General features: G+C 40.9%; 1 protein-coding gene across 2 annotated transcripts in view; it reads right to left on the bottom strand.

The window, feature by feature from the left end:
* The window catches only part of NEK11 (NIMA related kinase 11), a 450,471-nt gene that overhangs the window by 334,445 nt on the left and 94,096 nt on the right, over positions 1-21,930 (bottom strand). For both annotated transcript variants that reach the window (XM_073569426.1, XM_073569421.1), the window contains exon 3: positions 11,455-11,620. In XM_073569426.1, coding sequence (XP_073425527.1) covers positions 11,455-11,620 — 166 coding nt within the window. The remainder of the gene's footprint in view (positions 1-11,454; positions 11,621-21,930) is intronic.

Raw genomic sequence — 21,930 nt, 5'->3', positions numbered from 1 at the left:
GACCTAATATTGGCTAACAAACAAGCAACTCTGGTAAACCGTTTGTTTAAGGCATTCCCAGCACACAGCAGCGGTGATGGTTCTCCAACGAGCCATAGGGGGCAACATGGAAGAGGTGTTCGTGGTGCACACATCAGAAGTGGCGTTGGAGACAGGGGTTTCATGACCATGTTGTGGACTGATTTTTCAAGTCCCGCTCACACGACTGGTAATACTGCATCGATTGAAAGTGACAGGAGACAGCAGTTGTCAACTATGGTTACAAACTACTTCTCGTCCCTTATCGATGTTCTCCCTCACAGGTCATTCCCCTTTGACTATTGGGTCTCTAACCTGGACGTCTGGCCTGAATTGGCACAATATGCCTTACAGGAGCTCGCTTGCCCTGCTGCTAGTGTGCTATCGGAAAGAGTCTTCAGTGCTGCTGGCTCAATCCTGACAGAAAAAAGGACCCGTCTGTCGACCCAAAATGTTGATGATCTAACCTTCATTAAAATGAACCATGCATGGGTTTCAAAGGATTTTGTCCCACCTTCCCCTGATGACACATAGGTTGCCAGAAAAATGGCTCGCTTCTGTCCTCCTCTTCCTCGGACTTCTCCAATTCCTCCATTTGCAGCTGCTGATTGTCCAACATCAACATATGCCATTTTTTAAATCTCCCTAACTGGGCTGCCTCCCCCCAATGGCCGGGGTCACCACCTAGCACACGCAACCGTGCGAGTGCCATTGCCCTAGACAGGTGGGTGGACCGACTCTTGGGCGCCGGCACTGGCACAGGGTCTGTCATAGTGCAATCAAGTGTCTCTGACGGTGGGGGTGCACACCCACCGTCAGACACACCGGTGTACTATGAGGGGCCCAGTGCCAGTACCGACGCCCACAAGTGGGCCCCCCTTGCTTGGGCAGGGCCCCAGCATTTACAATGTTTACCTCTCCCTGCTCCTCCGCTGTGTAGTCTGGGCTGTCAAATCCTTCCCTGGGACTGCCACTACAAATTTGGTGAACTGATAGATGATGGTTAAGACATAGCTATGCCCTGTCCTGCTGGCTGGGGTCTAACTTCAGATGATCAATGGCTTCCATTTCTTATGAACGTCGACTCACAATGAGATGCAGTGGTGGTTTATCATCAGCTTTCACAGTTTTCCTACTCACAGACGTGTGACATTCCTGCCCACATTTTTAAATGTGCCCTCTCATGCCAATCCAATAGAATCGCCTACAGCCTGTGGCTTCTGTCTTTTGCACTCCAAAGTTACCTGACAGATCATGATAGGCAGTGAGGACCATGTCTACATCTCTCCCTGTGATCAAAATTTGATGGAGATGACTGTGATGGGATCAACGGTACTGCGATCCAGCAACCCTTTCTTCACAAAGAACTGTTTTCGCTGTCTCCACACACAAAGTAGTTGAGGGTCAGCATCGCCTCTGAGAATTCTCCCGGGAGTTTTTCCCGTGATTAGTAATTCCTAAATTTCTGCAATCACTCGACTTTATGTCTGTACTTTTATCGATCTCGTTTCCTCTTGCGGAGAGTCTGGACTGTCTTACTGAGACAGAAATATATATGAAGATTTAAAAATACCTCAACAGTGTATACTAGTGTACACTTCAAAAACATTTCCGTTTTTCTACTTTTTAGATTGTTGTCTAATCCATACTGAGGCTGTGAGTGTCTTTGTCGGACTCCGGAAATAAACACGGAGATTTTAAATGTTTAAACTATGCTATATATACCTGTTATCCGGTGATACTGTACCCTTTCTCAACTTTCTGCAATCTTGTCGAATCCATACTGGGCTTGAGACCGTCTGAGTCTGCCTCCTGATTACAGATGAGTGGTGTTTGAGTGGAACTGTTGGCCAAGTTCAAATTCTAGCTGTTTTGGGCGGTGTTAGATCCGTTCGTCGAACTACAACACTTTGATTAAAATTTGGATGTTCGAGTTTCTGTTCGAGAACGTTTCGTTAAACAAAAGCGTATCCTTTTTTTCACATTAATAATGGTTTTCAATGATAATAGACAGTTTTAGGGCATAGTAGCGGTGTCTGGAAGCCAGCGGTGTAGTACACCTGTGAAGGAGCTACACCGTGTGTGTTTCTAATAATTTTTTACCGCATATTGTCCTGAAAATCCTTTTGGGCCTAGTAACTGTGTCTGCTACTCAGAAGAGGAGCCCACCCGTGAACCGAGCTATGCCGCCTGTTTATGAAAGAACCAGTTTTTGACTGCATTTACACCACTTAATACTTTGGGCCTAGTAACTGTGTATGCTACTCAGCAGAATTGGCCACCCGTGAACCAAGCTACTGTATGACACTGAAATAACAATTACAGTATAGCTGGTTGTACAGAAAATATTTACTCATTTCATGAAACTGTTAAGTATTAAGTACACATTACACCTACAGCTTGTATAACATCCCATTCTAAATCCTTATAGAGATATCTCCCCATCCCTTTGCAGCTAAAACAGCTTCCACTCTGCTGGGAGGGCTTACTACAAAAGTTTGGAGGGATCTGTGGAAATTTTTGCAAATTCATCCAAAAAAGCTTTTGTGAGGTCAGATACTGTGTCACAGGCGTAGTGGGTGGAAAAGACCTTAAAGAGATTCTCCAGTACTAAAATAAATAATTTAGGGTAATTAAATTATCCTAAATAGCTTACATTACCAAATCAAGCTTGATTTGTCTAGAATGATAATAACAATAGAATTATAATGTTCTGCAGCTTTGTTACACTGACAGAAACCTATCCTAGAATGGTAATATGGCAGATGCCTGTTAGCATGTGCAGTAGGAAGATTTGCCCACTCCCTTCATGTGTAGGAAGATAGGCTCCTAGTTGATATTATGATCTACTGCTAGAGCTACTAGAAGTGCTAAAGTAAAAAGAGGCTGCTCACACTGCTGTCCACTTTGTCTTTCTCATTTAATACTGGACATACCATGGGTGCTGAGGTAATAAGAGGCTGCTCACGCTGCTATCCACTTTGTCTATCTTATCTATTGGACATGCCAGGGATTCTAAGGTGAAAAAAGGCTTCTCGAACTGCTGTTATGATCTAGTACAAGAGATTCAAGGGGGGCTGAGGTAAGAAGACACTGTTCACACTACTGTCCACCTTGTATATCTGATTTAGTACTGGAGATACCAGGGGTGCTGAGGTAAGAAGAGGTTGCTCACACTGCTGTCTACCCTGTGTTTCTGACCAAATACTGGAGGTACCAGGGGTACTAAGGTAAGAAGAAGCCTCTCATGCTGCTGTCCACCATGTCTACTATATATGATCTAATATTTTAGACACAAGGAGTGTTGACGTAAGAAGAGGCTGCTCATGCTGCTGTCCATCCTGTCTTACTTTCTAATCTAATACTGTAGATACCAGATATACTAACGTAAAAAATAAGAGACTGCTCACAATGCGGTCCATCCAGTCTTATTAAATGATGAGTGGTGTAATCATGGTCTGCCAGTGGTCACCTGGCAGCTCTAAAATGGCTTCCATGCTACAGGATTAGTGCAAGCCACTCCACTTACCAGATTCCAGGGGTTACCCTGGCCTTCACCCTTTAGGCCTAGTGCATGGATCTGAACTTAAACAGGGACCCCTGGGCTGAGACCATGGAATAAGCTACTGTTTGGTGGTGCAGCTAGGCAGGAATGGTCAGGTAGCCAGGTCAGAACCAAAAGGGCAGGAAAAGTACAAAATACTTGTCAGACTTGACGACATTACAGGTCCCAGCAATTCTAATCTAAGTGGCTGGACAGAGCTTCTGGTTCCGACATCTCTTCTATCAACAGCACCCTCTGCAGATGAATACGGTGGCACCTGGCGACAGAAGCAGATGTCGCAGGAACAGCTTCTCTTTGAGATGTGACAAGTACAGGTGCTTCTCACAAAATTAGAATGTCATCAAAAAGTTAATTTATTTATTTTCTTCAATACAAAACGTGAAACTCATATATTATAGAGTCATTACAAAACAGAGTGATCTATTTCAAGTGTTTTTTTTTCTGTTAATGTTGATGATTATGGCTTACAGCCAATGAAAACTCAAAAGTCATTAAGTCAGTAAATTAGAAAAATTAACAAAAAGCACCTGCAACAGCTTCCTTAGCGTTTAAAAAGTTCCCTTAGTCTGTTTCAATAGGCTCCACAATCATGGGGAAGACTGCTGACTTGACAGATGTTCAGAAGGCAGTCACTGACACACTCCACAAGGAAAGTAAATTTTGCATTTCATTTGGAAATCAAGGTCCCAGAGTCTGGATGAAGAGTGGAGAGGCACAAAATCAAAGCTGCTTGACATCTAGTGTGAAGTTTCTACAATCAGTGATGGTTTGGGGAGCCATGTCATCTGCTGATATAGGTCCACTGTGTTTTAACAAAACCAAAGTCAGGGCAGCCATCTACCAGGAAATTTTAGAGCACTTCATGCTTCCCTCTGCCGACAAGCTTTTTGGAGATGGAAATTTCATTCTCCAGCAGGACTTGGCACCTGTCCGTATTGCTAAAAGTACCAATACCTTGTTTATAAACAACAGTATCACTGTGCTTGATTGGCCAGCAAACTTACCTGACCTTAACCCCATAGTGAATCTATGGGGTATTGTCAAGAGGAAGATGAGACACCAAACCCAACAATGCAGAAGAACTGAAGGCTGCTATCAAAGCAACCTGGGCTTCCATAGCATCTCAGTAGTACCACAGGCTGATCGCCTCCATGCCACACCGCATTGATGCAGTAATTGATGCAAAAGGAGCCCCGACCAATTATTGCGTGCATTTACTGAACATACATTTAAGTAGGCCAACATTTCAGATTTTAAAATAATTTTTCAAGCTGGTGTTAAAAAGTATTCTAATTTACTGAGATAATGACTTTTTGGTTTTCATTGGCTTTAAGCCATAATCATCAACATTAACAGAAATAAACACTTGAAATAGATCACTCTGTAATGACTGTATATGAGTTTCACTTATTGTATTGAAGAACTGAAATAATTTTGTGAGAAGCTCCTGTATATGGGTATTTTGATGGAAAAATAAAGTTATGGCTCTTGGAAAAGGGGGAGGAAAACATAAACATGTAAAGAGGAAAAATTGCCCTGTCTTGAAGGGGTTGCAGTGGCAGTGGAGGGGAGAGATTAGGTGCTTTGGTAGTCCTTTATGGAGATAGCAGAATGCTCCTTTCCCTTCATCCTCACTTTGCTAAAGGCCGTAGGTTTGCCTAATGCCAGTGAAAAAGCAGGTAAAACAAAGATCTGTGTCCACTAGCTTTCCATGCACCATATTTATGAAATAATTACTACATTTAAGGTTTTCATAGGAAAGTTATTTTTCATTTATAGGCTAACAAAGCATTCCGAATGAAAGCTGTATTTTGCATGTTTAGTGGGAGCTGCTTAATTCAATATTCTGTCAAATTGCTCCAATCATGTAAACCACTTCAGGTGTAAGAAAAGTTAAGTGACCTCTTTGGAATTAGCTAGATTCCTGCATTGATTTCTAGTAAAATGTGGTCTGATTACCATCTAAGTCTTAATTATAGGCAAACACAAATTAACTGAACTAATAACACGCAGGTGGTTGAGCTGTTCACGTCTTTCATTGAGCACAGTGCTAGAATAAAAAAGTTAGTGAATCCTTACATTTAAAAATATTCAGGATTGAGAGTCCTCAGTAGTTGATACCTCTTAATGGCTAACTGAAAAGATGGTAATACATTGCAAGCTTTCGAGACTACTCAGGTCTCTTCATGATGAAGAGACCTGAGTAGTCTCGAAAGCTTGCAATGTATTACCATCTTTTCAGTTAGCCATTAAGAGGTATCAACTACTGAGGACTCTCAATCCTGAATATTTTTCTATCTACTGGCTAACACGGTACAAAGATATACATCTTTCCTTACATTTAGTAACCTATAGTTTAGTAGCCATCTCTTCCACCAAGTGTTCTCTCTAGCTGCAAATATGATTTGCACACTATACAAAAATAGAGAAAATGAAGGAGCAAAATCAAAAGTGTAACAATAAAAAAGTATAGTTTATTACAATAATTAAAACAACATATCACAAAATTCTAGTAAACAGGATTCCATCATTAGGGGGATAAGACACAAAAAAGACTAGAAAGCAGATATCAACCCCAAGGAACAGGCACAACTAGATTAGTTGTATATTAATGACTATAATAGTCAATCCAACAACATATATGTCTGGTTGAAATCCTGATCCCCATAAATCACCAGTACAATGGTAGAATACAAAATGTTATCGCTAAACCTAAGAGCATGAAGGTCACCAATAGTAAATCACATATAATATGCTAAACTATGGGTGACTAGAGAATGTGCAAGCATAAACACAGTAAATTAGTTCATGATAGTTAAATAAAGTGCACTATGCTCAACAGATATAACAAGCAAATGGTATATGGTGAGCAGGGGAAAGAGACATGCTTGGACACACCTCGACGTGCGTTTCACTGCCTCTTCAGTTTCGTCAGGAGATAGGGTAGCGCTCATGTCGGTTTCTTTAAATACAGGTGTCTAAATTAGTAAGTGGTCGACCATGTGTTGCGGCGCATGACCGCCATGATGCAACGTCTCAGAGGGGACAGCACTCAGTGTGCGCTTCACCCGGTCACATGCTCCGGTCACCTGACCGGACATGTAACCAGGGCAACACAACTATAGAGCACCTCCCCACCACAATGCCACAGCACATGCGCGTCATGCACAACCATGACACGGCCAAGTAATTGTAAGTAAATGCATTAAAACAAAGCACCAAATAAAGGGACACATAAAAGACCAATTGAAGATCATTACAGGATAATAACATTTAAGAGATTACTGCCCCTATGTAACATGCCTGGGACTGTTGAGCAAATACTGTAAGGGTCAATATATATATCATAGAATCATAGAATCAAAGAGTCGTAGAGTTGGAAGGGACCTCCTGGGCCATCTGGTCCAACCCCCTGCTCAAAGCAGGATTCACTAAATCATCCCAGACAGATGTCTGTCTAGCCTCTGTTTGAAGACTTCTATTGAAGGAGAAATCACCACCTCTCGTGGCAGTCTGTTCCACTCATTGATCACTCTAACTGTCAAAAAAATTTCTAATATCTAATCTGTGTCTCCTCCCATTCAGTTTCATCCCATTGCTTCTAGTCTTTCCTTGTGCAAATGAGAATAAAATTGATCCTTCTACAATGTGACAGCCCTTGAGATATTTGTAGACAAATATTAAGTCTCCTCTCAGTCTTCTCTTTTGCAAGATAAACATTCCCAAATCCTTCAACCTTTCCTCATAAGACAGGGTTTGCAGACCGGTCACCATTCTGGTCGTTCTTTTCTGAACTTGCTCCAGTTTGTTGATGTCTTTTTCAAAATGTGGCACCCAAAACTGGACACAGTATTCCAGATGAGATCTGACCAAAGAGGAGTAGAGGGCAATAATGACTTCACGTGATCTAGACTGTATGCTTCTGTTAATACATCCTAAAATTGCATTTGCCTTTTTTGCTGCTGCATCACACTGTTGACTCATATTCAGTCTGTGATCTATTAGTATACCCAAGTCTTTTTCACAGGTGCTGTTGCTTAGCCCTATTCCACCCATTCTATATATGCTTTTTTAATTTTTATTGCCCTGATGTAGTACTTTGCATTTTTCCCTGTTAAAAACCATATATAAAAAAGCTGGCTAAAAGAGAAAGATATGGATGGAACCAGATATAGCTACTATACAGAAGATCACATATATATAGCCATATTTATAAAATCGGATGCATTTATCCCATTATAAACTTTAGGATAATGCTAAAGACAAGTCGAGTACACAAAAGTGAGACATATACATATATTTATAGCCATATATGGCCTTATCCATGAATGCAACTACATGAACATCAGGATAAAGCCAAAGGCAAGGCTATATTAACCAACATGAAGTAGTGCTTAGGGATAATACATAAAAAAATATAAAAACTCCCATAGTGCATCGTTGTACTTGCCCGGTTGTTGACGTCGGCCCTGACAGAGGTTCACTTACTTTTTCTGCCTGCAATGTAAACATTTACTTAATGTGCTCAATATCATGAATGGTACAACCATGTGCATGTTCTTAGTTTAGTTAGATTATGTTTGTCTATAACTGTGACTTAGATAACAATCACAACACATTTTATAAGCAATCGATGCAAAAATTAAAGTTATTTCAAGGGGATCACTTACTATTTTTTGCAAGTGTATAGTTTAAATCATTGTCTGACCTGGATCTGTCATCAAGAAAGTATACAACTGTGGCAGAAACATGGACCTTCTATTAGGTCATGTTTATACAAGACTTTTCACAATTCTCCAAAAGTGTATATAGTCTTAAAATTCCTCATTATTATGCAGAAGAAAGCATCATTGTTTTTTATAAACACCAAACCTCCCATAGAACATATATTATTTAGGCATTGCTACTACAGCAAAGAGACAATTAATACTATTCAAATGAAGCTTATATGATGTCTCAATGCTTCACAAAGGAAAGAGCAGCTAGTTTTATTTTACATAATTTATCTGTCCAGGCTCATACACTAGATTTTGCCTGTAAGACTTCTGAATCATATCATTTGTGTCCTGCATTATATTGTGTTTAAATGTGAACTGTTCTTTCAACAAACTTTGCATAAATCAATAGTATAGGCAAATAGAAGATAATTTGTAATATACAGTTTTATAAAAATCAGCTTCTCTACATGTCTGAGAGCCATTCCATTCCAGTGTCAGTTGAATTCCAACAAGAGTAAACCTCATTCTACTTATTGTGCTTCTGATTAGGTGATCACCTGAACCAAATCTTATTTAATGAAGGAAAGTATAAAAAAACTCTGCTGTGGTGTTCACAATCCTGTTGCAATAGGACAAGCTGGATGGCAAAACAAGTGCTAGTAATATCCCAAAAGTAATAGGAATGAAAAAATAACTTTTAGCCATGCCAAAGGAATTGAAAAGAAAAGTCTTGAGTGAGAAAAAGAAGGGCTCAATTCTGGCTTTACTAGCAGAGGGATACAGTGAGGGTCATGTTGCCTCCATCCTTAAAATCCATTACAACAAGGTCAAGCAGCAGACATTGGGGACAACAAAGCTACAGACCAGCAGAGGGCGAAAACGACTCTCCACTGTCTGGGATCTTATTCGAATGTCACTCAGCAACCGCAGGATGACATCAAGTGACCTACAAAAGGAATGGCAAATGGCAGCTGGGGTGAAGTGCACGGCATGAACAGTTCGTAACAGGCTCCTAGAGGCAGGGCTCAAGTCATGTAAAGCTAGAAAAAAGCCTTTCATCAAGGAGAAGTAAAGGAGAGCCAGGATGAAGTTTGCCGAAGACCATAAGGATTGGACCATAGAGGACTGGAGTAAGGTAATATTCTCTGATGAGTCTAATTTTCAGCTTTGCCCAACACCTGGTCGTCTAATAGTTAGACGGAGACCTGGAGAGACGTGCAAGCCACAGTGTCTTGCACCCACTATGAAATTTGGTGGAGGATTGGTGATGATCTAGTGATGCTTCAGCAAGGCTGAAATTGGGCAGGTTAATCTTTGCAAAGGACGTGTGAATCAAGCCACATACAAGGTTATCCAGGAAAAACAGTTGATTCCTTCTGCTCAGGCAATGTTCTCCAACTCTGAGGACTGTTTTTTCCAGCAGGACAATGAGCCATGCCACACAGCTAGGTCAATCAATGTGTGAATGAAGGACCACTACATCAAATCCCTGTCATGGCCAGCCCAATCTCCAGACCTGAACCCCAATGAAAACTTCTGGAATTTAATCAAAAGGAAGATGGATAGTCAAAAGCCATCAAACAAAGAACTGCTTACATTTTTGTACCAGGAGTGGCATAAGGTCACCCAAAAGCAGTGTGAAAGACTGGTGGCAAGCATGCCAAGACGCATGAAACCTGTGATTAAAAATCATGGCTATTACACAAAATATTGATTTCTGAACTCTTCCTGAGTTAAAACATCAGTATTATTGTTTCTAAATTATTATGAACTTGTTTTCTTAGCATTATCTGAGGTCTGCAAGCACTGCTTTTTTGTTATTTTGACCATTTCTCATTTTCTGAAAATAAATACAAAATTTATTGCTTGGAAATTCGAAGACATGTTGTCAGTAGTTTTTAGAATAAAAGAGCAATTTACATTTTACTCAACAATATACCTATAAAGAGAAAAATTAGACAAAATGAAAATTTTGCAGTGGTCCTTTAATTTTTACCAGAGCAGTATATTTTCTTAGAATACTACTTCTTCCACTTATAAGTCCTTTCTTCCCATTGTTCCTGCCTCCTGAACTTGTCATGCACTTTGAAAAACAAACAGAGGTCTTGCCCAAGAGAAGATGGACTGCCAGCACAGTGAGATGTAAAGTTACACCTGTTATTATACTGTCTAGAGAAGGAAGGAAAAGAGCAGAGCAGTGGAAAAGTAGGAAGACAAAGAAAAGATCATGCTGTGCTTTCTAAGAAGTATTTTACTGTAGCTGGATTCACAACTACACTGCTCATGACAGTTAGTTAGCTTTTTGAAAAGGATCATGATCATGGATACCTAAGGTCCTGCAATGCCTGCACATAAGGAAAAAGACATAGCGAATCAGAAAAACTATACTACATTTCTAATTGGAGGTATTTGCTAATGTTATTGTTATACCTACTTATGTTTTATTTCATAAAGGCTATGGAAAGATTTCTCTTGATGTCTCACTTTATAGGAAAAAAAATGTATGTGATCAATGCTGTTATTTTCTTTATTCAGCATCACAATTAATGAGTCAATATTAAAGGGGAACTAGTTTCAAGTAACACCATTTCTGATCATTATATGACTTGTATCATGCATTTGCAATAATTTGCAAATGACTCTGAGGTGAGGAGAAGAGACTAAATGCTTTGACTGTTTCTCACACACAGATTCCAGCTCTTTGTTTCTTTTTTAGCACACAGAAAGAAGAAGCAGCACAGAGGATAATATACAACTGTAGTGAGCAGGGTGGATGTGAACACAACTCTGGAGTAAGGATAAAGACTTGCTAGAAAGCTCAGCACAAACTTTCCAAGTTTCCTCACTCTAAATTTGAAGATATCATCTTGTCATCCATGTAAACAGTAACAATGATCACAATAATCCTCAACTATGTCACAAATATATGTAAGAACTTTGATCAAGTCTGAGATCTCAGATCTTCACTGTTTTCTAAAAAACAAGAGATTTACAGAACCCTCAAAACTCCTTTCGTAAAGTCAATATATTTGTCATTGGAACTCCAGCACAACACTATAGGATGATGGGTAATCAAATCAGCGACCAAAATGTTTTGCCAAACTTTGTTAACAGAAATCCCTAAGTCGTAAGTTTTATCTCAGGAGGACTTACCTCACAGTATTCTGTGATGATGCAGAAACTTGTATTCTCTAGGAAGCTTGAGTGAAATTTGACAATCGCAGGGTGATCTAGCTTTGACAGTAGCTGCGCTTCCAAGTTAGCTTGAACAGTTTCATTTGGGTTCAACTCCCCCACAGCGATATCCTTTAGAACTTTTCTGTAATAATCAAATATATAAGTTCAAAATTATGATCCATATTTAATGTATTTATTTTAACTGTAATGACATAAAGGTTAAACCACAAACAGCTATTTAGCAGGATGAGAGGGTCCTGGGGGAAAGTACAAGTCCTCATTGAAGAGATCCAGATGGTGTATGGACATTTTCTTACAGGAAATAATTCACGAGAAAGATTGGCAAATTAGCTTTCCTATAGAAGATAAGAAACTATCTTTAGAAGACCGGGCAAAGAAAGTAAATTAGGTCTCTTTCAGACATCCTTTTTTTTTTTGGAAATGAAAACTCACAACCATTTGTCATTCGTGTGCTAGTCGAATTTCCATCCATTTTTGGTCCATATTTACATTATGAGAGACAGTGAGGGGAATCATATGAGAGGGCCATTATATATCCCCCAGAATGTGCTTAAAAGCATACTGAACCGCTGGAGAGCATTGCAATCACAGCCATTGATGGCGTTACCATGCAAAATATAGGTAAGTTTGGACTAGATCAAGTTACTTGACCAAGTCAATTTAGAAAAACCTGTCTTGGGCATTTATGGAAAGATCTATAGGATGGTAGTGGGACGGATCTCTCCCTCCAGTTTGGGTCTTACAAGTGGCCCATGGCCACGGTTTTCATTTAACCATACAGTAAAGGTTTGGGTGTGTCAGTTCTGGGTTTGGTTTTCACATGCAGCAGAGCTGAAGGTGTTGTGACTGTATGTCTGCCTGTGTTAAGCTATCACCAGCCAGCGATGTGGACGTACACAGTAGTGCTTGAAATCCTTAAGTGTGTACAGGACATTTATTTTCATATTCCCAGCTATGATTGGATGTATCCAACATTTTGGACAATAAAGGACATTTACTTAACTTGCCTGGGTCACTGTCTCATTAAATTCACTGGCGGAAACGCTCTACAATAAATAAATAAATGAAATCCAAGCTTCTCATACCCATTCAAAGGCAAAGATCTCCAGTGAGGCACAGATGACGTTCGTGAAGGGTCCGTGATTTTCACGAACCTACTGATAAGAATGGATGTGTTTAATCGATCACTAAGATCAAAAAAAGTATATGTCTCCAGCTCTTTCTCCTGCACACTTGGCCCTCACAAAATACACGGACATGTGAGCATCCTATAGACTATAATGAGTCTACAATGGGACTATAATGTGTATGCACAAATTTGATCAGCGAAAAACATGGATAGAACATGTATCTGAAAAATGGATGTCTGAATGATACCTTGGGCCTCATTCAGACATCCGTGTTTATGCACGTCCGCAAAAAAAATGGTACAAGTGTCATCAGTGTTTTGGATTCAATTTTCATCAATGTTTAGTCAGTGGTTTAGTTTTCACCATCAGTGGCGCCATTTGACCCGCGGTGGATGCCGTGTCATTGCCCCACATGCTGTACACTGACCGGACTGACCTTGCACAATTGTGCTTTATGTCCCTACTCCCGGGGGGATTACACATCTCTTGGCTCTTTGTTAGAATATTATGCAAATGACAGCAGTACAATACATAGTACTGTGATGAAGGTCAATGTGACCGAAACGTCTATACTGTATGTACTGTACATTAAAAACTACCTTTTCACTGGAAATCACAAATTGTGTGTGCCAAGTCTTTATATCTATATGATTATGGACTAGGATCCTACTTGTTGCACCACCACATTGTAGCTGTGCTAAACGGCTCTGATTTCAACATTTATAATGGGAATGTATCCTATCTGTGAATAGCGGATGTTCCAATGAGGCTTCACACGCTGGATTATCTATGTATTATGTAATACAGGTATGTCTATAATGCTGAGTAGGGTCTAAGGGGTCATGTTTATCCTTATGGAGTGACATGCCTGACATGCCAGGGTAAGGAGGTTTGTAAGGCCACACAACAAATGCAACAAATATGCAAATTGCCTCTTCAGAGAGGAAGAGGACTTGAACTCTATTACCACCTATTGAAAATAGCAATCTTAAAAGTCAATATCTGCCCTTTAATGAGCTTTGTCACATGACTTAGTATCAAACCAAACCAGAATCTCAATTTGCAGACACGTGTTTTGGGGTGTTGCCTCTCCTCAGTGCAACGCATGAGATCTGATTTAGCTGTATGAGAGACCTCTGACTGGGATCTACGGGGTAACGTTTTTCCTTTTACAGAATGACATGCCTGAAATGCCATGGTAAGGAGGCTTATAGGGCCAGGCAATGCTCCTCTTGAAAAATAAATATGCAAATTATCTCTTCAGAGTAAAAGAAGACTTGAAATCTAGTGTCATCTATATAAGGAGAAACCTTACACCTAAGAACCCAGTCAGGGGCCTCTCACCAACCAAATCAGATCTCATGTTTTGCACTGACGAGGGGTAACACCCTGAAACACGTATCTGCAAATTGAGATTCTGGTTTAGCTTTTATCCTAAGGGTACCGTTACACTTAGCGATGCACAAGCGATCCCGACAACGATATGGATTGCTGGTGCATCGCTAAGTGGTCGCTAGTGAGCTGCCACACAGGCAGATCTCACTATCGACATAGCAGCGGTCGGGGGTCGCTACTTACCTGTAAGACGCAGCGATCCTGACATCCTCCCGCCCGCGTCCACGCGTCGCTCGTCGGTGCCACAGGAAGCCCAGCAGGAAGCAGACGACGAGAAATGGTCCAGGACGTTCTCGCGCGATTAGCGATAATCAGCGGGGGAGCCGGTCGGAGGTAAGTATCAGATGTAGCGATATCGCTAGCGATATCGCTGCTGTGTCACAAAACCAGTGACGTTACAGCGATATTGCTAGCGATACCGCTATGTGTAATGGGCCCTTAAGTCTTATGGCAAAGCTCATTAATGGGTGGATATTGACTTTTAGGATTGCTACTTCCAATAGGTGGCGCTAGAGGTCAAGCCCTCTTCTTCTCTGAAGAGACAATTTGCATATATATTGCTGAATACACACCACAGTAGGCTTTGTGCAATCAATGGGCCTGAGATAAGTTTTGTCTCTGGCAGTAAAGGTACTGTCACACTTAGCGATGTACCAGCGATCCCGACCAGCGATATGACGCGGTCAGGATCGCTGGTGAATCGCTAAGTGGTCGCTAGTGAGCTGCCACATAGGCAGATCTCACTAGCGACATCGCTGGGGACGGGGGTCGCTACTTACCTGTCACACTAGGCGATCCTGCGTCCTCCCGCCCGGCTCCACGCTCTTCGCTCGTCTCTCCACAGGAAGCGCCACAGGAAGCTGACGACGAGAAACGGCCCAGGACGTTCTCGCACGATCAGCGATAAGCAGCGGGGGAGCGGGTTGTAGGTAAGTATCAGACTTAGCGACATCGCTAGCAATATCGCTATAACGTCACAAGTTATAGCGATATTGCTAGCGATATCGCTTAGTGTGACAGTACCTTTAGGCAACAGGCTACAGCAGAAATAAGCTCTCCTTACTGTTCTATCTATAACCGAAGACAAAAACATCATATACTGTATAATGTAATGTAGATTTTATTAACTGACGTTATAAATTAAACTTTTCAACGTATTTTTGTACCAGGCCAGTGGCTATTGTGAAATGATTTATAAGAAATCCATACCACTTGCTATAGGCTATTAAAAACGCTGGCAATTTCCTATGGTCTAAATTCTATTTTCTTTAAAGCAAATTATATTTTATGCTGAATGATCCTGAAATAAATCTCAGACCTTTGTTAGCGAGTAAATGGTGCATTCAGAGGTGTACTTAAAAGTAATGTTAAATATAATTGCATAACTATTATGTAAGGCATGAATAATATATTCATTGTAGAACTTTGGCGTAGAATTGTCTTGGAAGTATATAAAATAGGTCTCATTTATGAAAAGCGGTTACGCATTGTTCTGTTAACTCTCAGACAGAAAGGAATAGCCAAAGGCGCCGCCGTATAAGACACCCGGGGAGACTCCGCATTCTTCCCTGGTGATAAAAGGCCCAGGTTCATTTAAATATTTACAAGTCTTTTCTTCAAGTAAAATGCTTCATTTGGAAAATCAGCATAAAGTAAAGGTCAGTAAGGTATCAAAAATAAACTATGCTGCCAGAGAAAACTGAGAACTACCAACGCTATAGTCAAGTATTAACATAATAGAGAAAATAAAAAAAAACTATAACATGCTGGAGATTCTCTATCTAAATATATAAATTAAATAAAGTCTAATTAATAGCAGAACTCTGGGATTCACCCAAAGCAACTCCAGGTGTTAATTGATCAGTCACCGCTGACATTGCAAGACAACTGTAGACTTTTCTGTGCGATTGCCAGGCAGCACATCCATAACAAATAGTATTTCTCCGATTGCTCATATTTTCAGCTCTAGGCAGTGATATGATGGAAGGAAAGACTGGATGTGATATAATCACAGAGCTATCAATCTCCTACTTTTGCATCAACAAAATTATGATAAAACTAAAATCTGATGCCACTTTGATATTTGGCCCCATAATTAGAGGATTGAATTCAGAATAACCCCAGATCACTTGGACTTCTCTAAGTAAATAGTGATTATTGTGGAGAAATATCAGTGCTTAGCATATATTTATGAATCTGATGAGGAGCTCTTCAGTCCCAGGGGACGTTCTTTATTCTATCATGAATTTATAACTCCATTACATACAGTGGCGTGTAAAAGTTTAGTCACCCTTGGTCAAAATTACTGTTATTGTGAACAGTTAAGCAAGTTATAGAAGAAATGATCTCTAAAAGGCCTAAAGTTAAAGATGACACATTTCCTTTGCATTTTACACAAAAAAAAAAGACTATTTTGTCATTTTTTACATTTTAATGACAAAAAGGAAAATGGGCTAATGCAAAAGTTTGGACACCCTTGGAGATTTGTGTGCTCAAATAACTTTGACCAAGGTTTAGACCTTAATTAGCCTGTTAGGATTATGACTTCTTCACTATCACTGTTAGGAACGGTCAGGTGATTCAAATTTCCCAATTTTAGAAAATCCCAGCCTCCTCTAACCTTGGGCCAAAAACAGTAGAAATGGGTTCTTCTAAGCAGCTGCCTTGCAAAAATGTTGGAGGCCCAGAAAGCAGGAGAAGGCTATAAGAAGAGAGCAAAGAGTTTTAAAGTTTCCCTGTACTCAATTTGAAATGTAGTTAAGAAATGGCAGTTAACAGGATCAGTGGAAGTCAAGATAAGGTCTGAAAGACGAAGCAACATTTCAGTGAGAGCTGTTCATTGGATTGCTAGAGAGGCAAACCAGAACCTTCGCTTGACTGTAAAAGACCTTCAGAAAGATGTAGCAGACTCTGGAGTTGTGGTACATTGTTCTACTGCTCAGAGATACCTGCACAAATATGGCCTTTATAGAAGAGTCATCAGAAGAAAACCTCTTCTGAGACCTCACCATAAAATTCAGCATCAGAAGTATGCAAAAGAACATCTATACAAGCTGATGCAATTTGGAAACAAGTCCTATGGACTTATGAGGTTAATGTAGAAATCTTTGGCCACAATGATCAAAGGTATCTGTGGAGAAAAATGGGCCAGAATTTCAGGAAAAGAACATCTTGCCAACTATTAATCATAGGGGTGGATCATTCATACTTTGGGGTTGTGTTGCAGTCAATGGAACGTGGAACATTTCACTAGTAGAGGTAACAAAACATTCAATGAAATGTCATCTAATTCTTGATGAAAACATAACACCATAAGTAAAAAAGCTAAAGTTGAAAAGAGGATGGCTTCTACAAATGCATAATGATCCAAAACACAAGTCAAAATCTACAATAGATATTCCTCCGCATGTCTGATTTGTCCAAAGGAGGGGAGAGTGGAGCCAGTGCTCATTGGCTGCAGGGATCGCGTGACACAATAATGTCATGCGAGCCTTGGAAGGGCCTATACCACTGGAATGATGCAACAGAGGTGAGTATAATCTGTTATTTTATAAGGGGGAACATAGTGATTGAGAAAGGGTTGTCTGAGTAATGGACAATTCTTTAAATGGGTTGCCTGTTCACAATTTCCTTTTTACATATCCACACAAAAGGTCATCACTATTAAATCAGTGGTGGTCCAATACCTGGCACCCCTACTGATCAGCTGTTACAAGCTCTGGCAATGGCCATATATGTTGAACAGAACTGCACTGTGCAGCTCCATTCAACGTGTAGTGGTCGCTCCTAGGTACTGAAAAATATCTCCTATTTAAACAAATAGCTGATCTGCGGCACTCTGCAGTAACAGCTACAAATTGAATGGAGCTGCATAATGATAATACATTTCATGTGTTTACATCAAGTCACCGTCAGAGCTTATAACAGGGTGTAGGACCCCACGAACCTGATTTTGATGAAGTCCGATCTTGTCCAAAACCTAGTTATCCTTAGGATTGGGGAAACTACAATGGCTAATGGTCTTGCAATTATAGAAAATGAAGGGACTAATTAACAAAACATGACCAAAAGAAATCGCTATGTTATTAAGAATAAAACTAGCCATGTAAAAAAAAAACAATGAAATCTTGCCGTTTTCATTTTGGCAACTAAAAGTATACACTCCAGATAATTGGAATTTTCAAGTCTACACTGTAGCTATTTTTCCAGCATCTAATTTACTGCTAAAATATGACTTTTAAGTTTTAGGTGGATTTTGTTCCTTTCATTGCACCAAAAAAAAAGAATATCCTTTTTCATGAGAATTTTATTTTAAGGCAATGTAAAGTAATATTTTGGGGAGAAAATCCATCCCATCATAACAAAATATTGGTGCATGTATGGCCCTCAAGCGTAACCGCTCTTATAATAAAAAATATGATAACATTTGTCTGAAAAAGTATAATATTGTTACACGTCTGTTTACCAGTGGAGGGGTAATAATCCGGCTGAGATTTCTGATTGTTCTCACACATAGCCATAAGCAGTCTTATAATTCTCACTGAGCAAACAGGTAACGCAAGCAGGGCAAGTCAGTGCTGAGAGTTGGCCGAGAAGTTTTTACTCAGTTCCAGGTTGATGCAATAATTCTTAGCATTTCCAATCATTATTATATGAAGAGAAATGTAAACATTCTGGTATGAGGGTATACCTCGCTGTAATACTGGAACTTGAGATGCATGGAGAAAAGTAAAGGGAATCTGTCACCAGGTTTTTGCTATGTAATCTGAGAGCAGCAAAATGTAGAGTCTGCGACACTGATTCCAGTGATTCACAGTTTTCTATACTGATGATCTGACAGTGCTCAAACGCTGGGCTCTGTATAACCCCGCCCACATAATTTACAAGCAGCTTTCTGTGTACCCTGTGCATAGGCATAAAATTACTAATCAGTGGTGGGGGCGGGGTTACAAGGATCAGTTGATTAGAGGGCACAAGACACCTAGTACTGTAGTGATAATTGATTTTATTGACACAACACACGACCTAGTAAAGAACACATCACTAGAATCATGCTCTCAGCCCTCAGCTCTATTGTGCTGCTCTCATATTACATAGCTTGAAAACCTGCTGACAGATTCCCTTTAAATTATATTCTCCCTGCAGCCACTCGCTTCCAGTCATTGGGGTAACACTGAGACAATGAAGAGTCAGCGCTTTTACAAGCACTGTAATCACGCCACCTGCTCAACTGACATCTTGCTCTCCAGGCACTTTGCTCAGTAGGATGTCAATCAAAGACCAGTGGAGTGATTACAGCATGTTCATTGCCTACAGAGAACTGACAGCTCACAGGCATCAGCACTGTCCAGTTGAATCGTAGTGAGCAGATGCAAGGAAAATATAACTTTATTTCCTTCCTGCTGCTGATTGTCTTATTAAAGGGCATCTGTCAGCAAGTTTTTGCTACCTCATCTGAGCATAGCTTGATCTAGGCAAAGAGAAGCTGAATCCAACGATGTATCAATGTCACGTCGGCGGTCGTGCCCACCGCCGCTCCTCCCGCGGCGGGGTCGGCCGCTGCCTCCACTTACCGGGCCGCGTCCTGCCGTGCTGCTCTCTCTCCTCACGCGGTCCCGCTCCTTGCTCCCTCTCCTCCTCCCTCCCAGCCAGCGACTGTGCTGCGCATGCGCCTTAGGCCACAGGCGCGCGCACTGCAGGATTCTTAACCCTGCAGTGGGCGTCCACAGCCTTGCCGGCCAATCATCCATCAGCACAGGGTTTATCAGACGGCTCCTCCTTTTGGGGGATGCCTGATTATCGTGTCTCACTCCTGCGCTAATCTCGGCCGACTTATAGGGACCCTATAAGCTATTCCTCCTGTCCTGCTCTCCGTCTGGTTCCCTGTCCTGTTGTTCCTGCCTGTGTCCACCCCGCTCCTCATTCTGTTCTCTCGTTCCTGTGTCCGTCCTGGTTCTTGCCCTGGTTCTCCTGCCTTGTGCCTGTCTCTTCCGTGTTCCTCTCTGTGTCTTTTGCGCAGTATCCTGTGCCCAGTCCTGTACCCACCTCCCGGTACCTGCAGTACTCTGTACCTCGTCCGGTACTCCGGTCCCTTTCCGCTGTACCCTGTCTGGTACTCCGGTCCTGCCTATAACATATCCCGGTCCTTTGAGCCACCCCTCTTGGTACCAGCTGTCGCGGTGTCTGACTCCCGTGGGCTTGCCCCAAACGGTCCCTGTATAGGGGTCGGCTCCACCTGGTGCGCTCGTCCCCGGGGGCCTCAGTTCCGCGACCTCTCGGACGCTGCCTATCCCTGTCGCGTCACAATCACTTAGTTCACTGGGTGCAGCAGTTCTGACACAAGAGAGGAGGGGGAGAGATGGACTTGCAAGCACCCCAGCTAGTCACAGCAATGATAATCACTAGCTGATAAAACCTTTCATGTGAGATTGTTTTTTCGTGACATATTGAACCTCATGATAGTGGTAAAATTTCTTCGATATGACTTGAATTTATTTATGAAAAAAATAAAAATTTGGCAAAATTTTAGCAAATTTTTAAAATCTTTTAATTTTTGTGCTCTTAAATTAGAGAGTTATGTCAAACAAAATAGTTCAGAAATAACATTTACCACATGTCAACTTTACAACAGCACAATTTTGGAAACATAATTTGTTTTTGTTAGGATGTTACAAGGGTTAAAAGTTGACCAGTGATTTCTCATTTTTCCAACAAAATTTACAAAACCATTTTTTAGGGACCTCATCACATTTGAAGTGACTCTGAGGGGTCTATATGACAGAAAGTACCAAAGAGTGACACCATTCTAAGATTTGCACCCCTCAACGTGGTCAAAACCACATTCAAGAAGTTTATTAATAGTGATGAGCGAGTATACTCGTTGCTCGGGTTTTCCCGAGCATGCTCGGGTGTCCTCCGAGTATTTTGGCGTGCTCGGAGATTTCATTTTTGTCGATGCAGCTGCATTTTTTGACTACGAGATAAGTCTTATTTAAGCTGTATACTGATACCCCCTTTTCCTTTTTCTCTACTACGAGATAAGTTTACAGTTTGGGGTATTTACATCATTAGACTGACTACGAGATAAGTTCACAGCACTTTAGCACTTTACTCATGAGACATTAAACGTCTCTTCACTTTTGTTTTCGGTATCATAGGTGTGTGCGTGTATATTTTTTGTGTCCTTTTTTGTATACGTAGGGAGGCCTAGGGGTTGATTAGGGACACCGACGTTGAGCGGGGGCGCCATATCGTCAACAACTAGTGTGCCAACCTCCGCAGTCAGGAAGGGCTTGATTAGGGCTTACTAGGGCAATTTAGCCTTTTGCCCCATGGTTCGTGATTAATACATAGAATTATAACATTGATTCTGCTACTTTGTTCCTGTCCCCTACCTCCCTTGGTATTTAGTCATTTTTACTATCAATCTTTTTAGTGATTGAATTAAAAGCTATATTTTAGGGGTTATTTTGTGTTGTGCTTTCTGGTTTTCTTGTTGATCATATAATCCCACTCAAAAGTTTTTTGGAGGTCTGTTAGACTAAAAGCTCAACAGCTTGACATCATGCCGCAATCCCAAAAATTCTGGAACAAATGAGAAACAAAGTAATTGAGATCTATCAGTCAGGAAAAGGTTATAAAGTCATTTCTAAAGCTTTGGGACTCCAACAAGATACAGCAAGAGCTATTATCTGAACAGTGGTGAACCTTCTCAGGAGTGGCCAGCCGACTGAAATTACACGAAGAGCACAGCGATGACTAAACCAAGAAGTCACAAAGACCCCACAACAACATCCAAAGAACTGCAGGCCTCACTTGCCTTAGTTAAGGTCAGTGTTAATGATGACTCCACAATAATAAATAGACTGGACAAAAATGGCCTGCATGGCAGACTTCCAAGATGGAA

This window comes from Dendrobates tinctorius, unplaced genomic scaffold (assembly GCF_039654945.1).
Source record: "Dendrobates tinctorius isolate UK_male_01 unplaced genomic scaffold, ASM3965494v1 ptg000005l, whole genome shotgun sequence".
In the NCBI taxonomy this organism is placed as follows: domain Eukaryota; kingdom Metazoa; phylum Chordata; class Amphibia; order Anura; family Dendrobatidae; genus Dendrobates; species Dendrobates tinctorius.
This window is presented reverse-complemented; position numbering and strand designations above follow the sequence as displayed.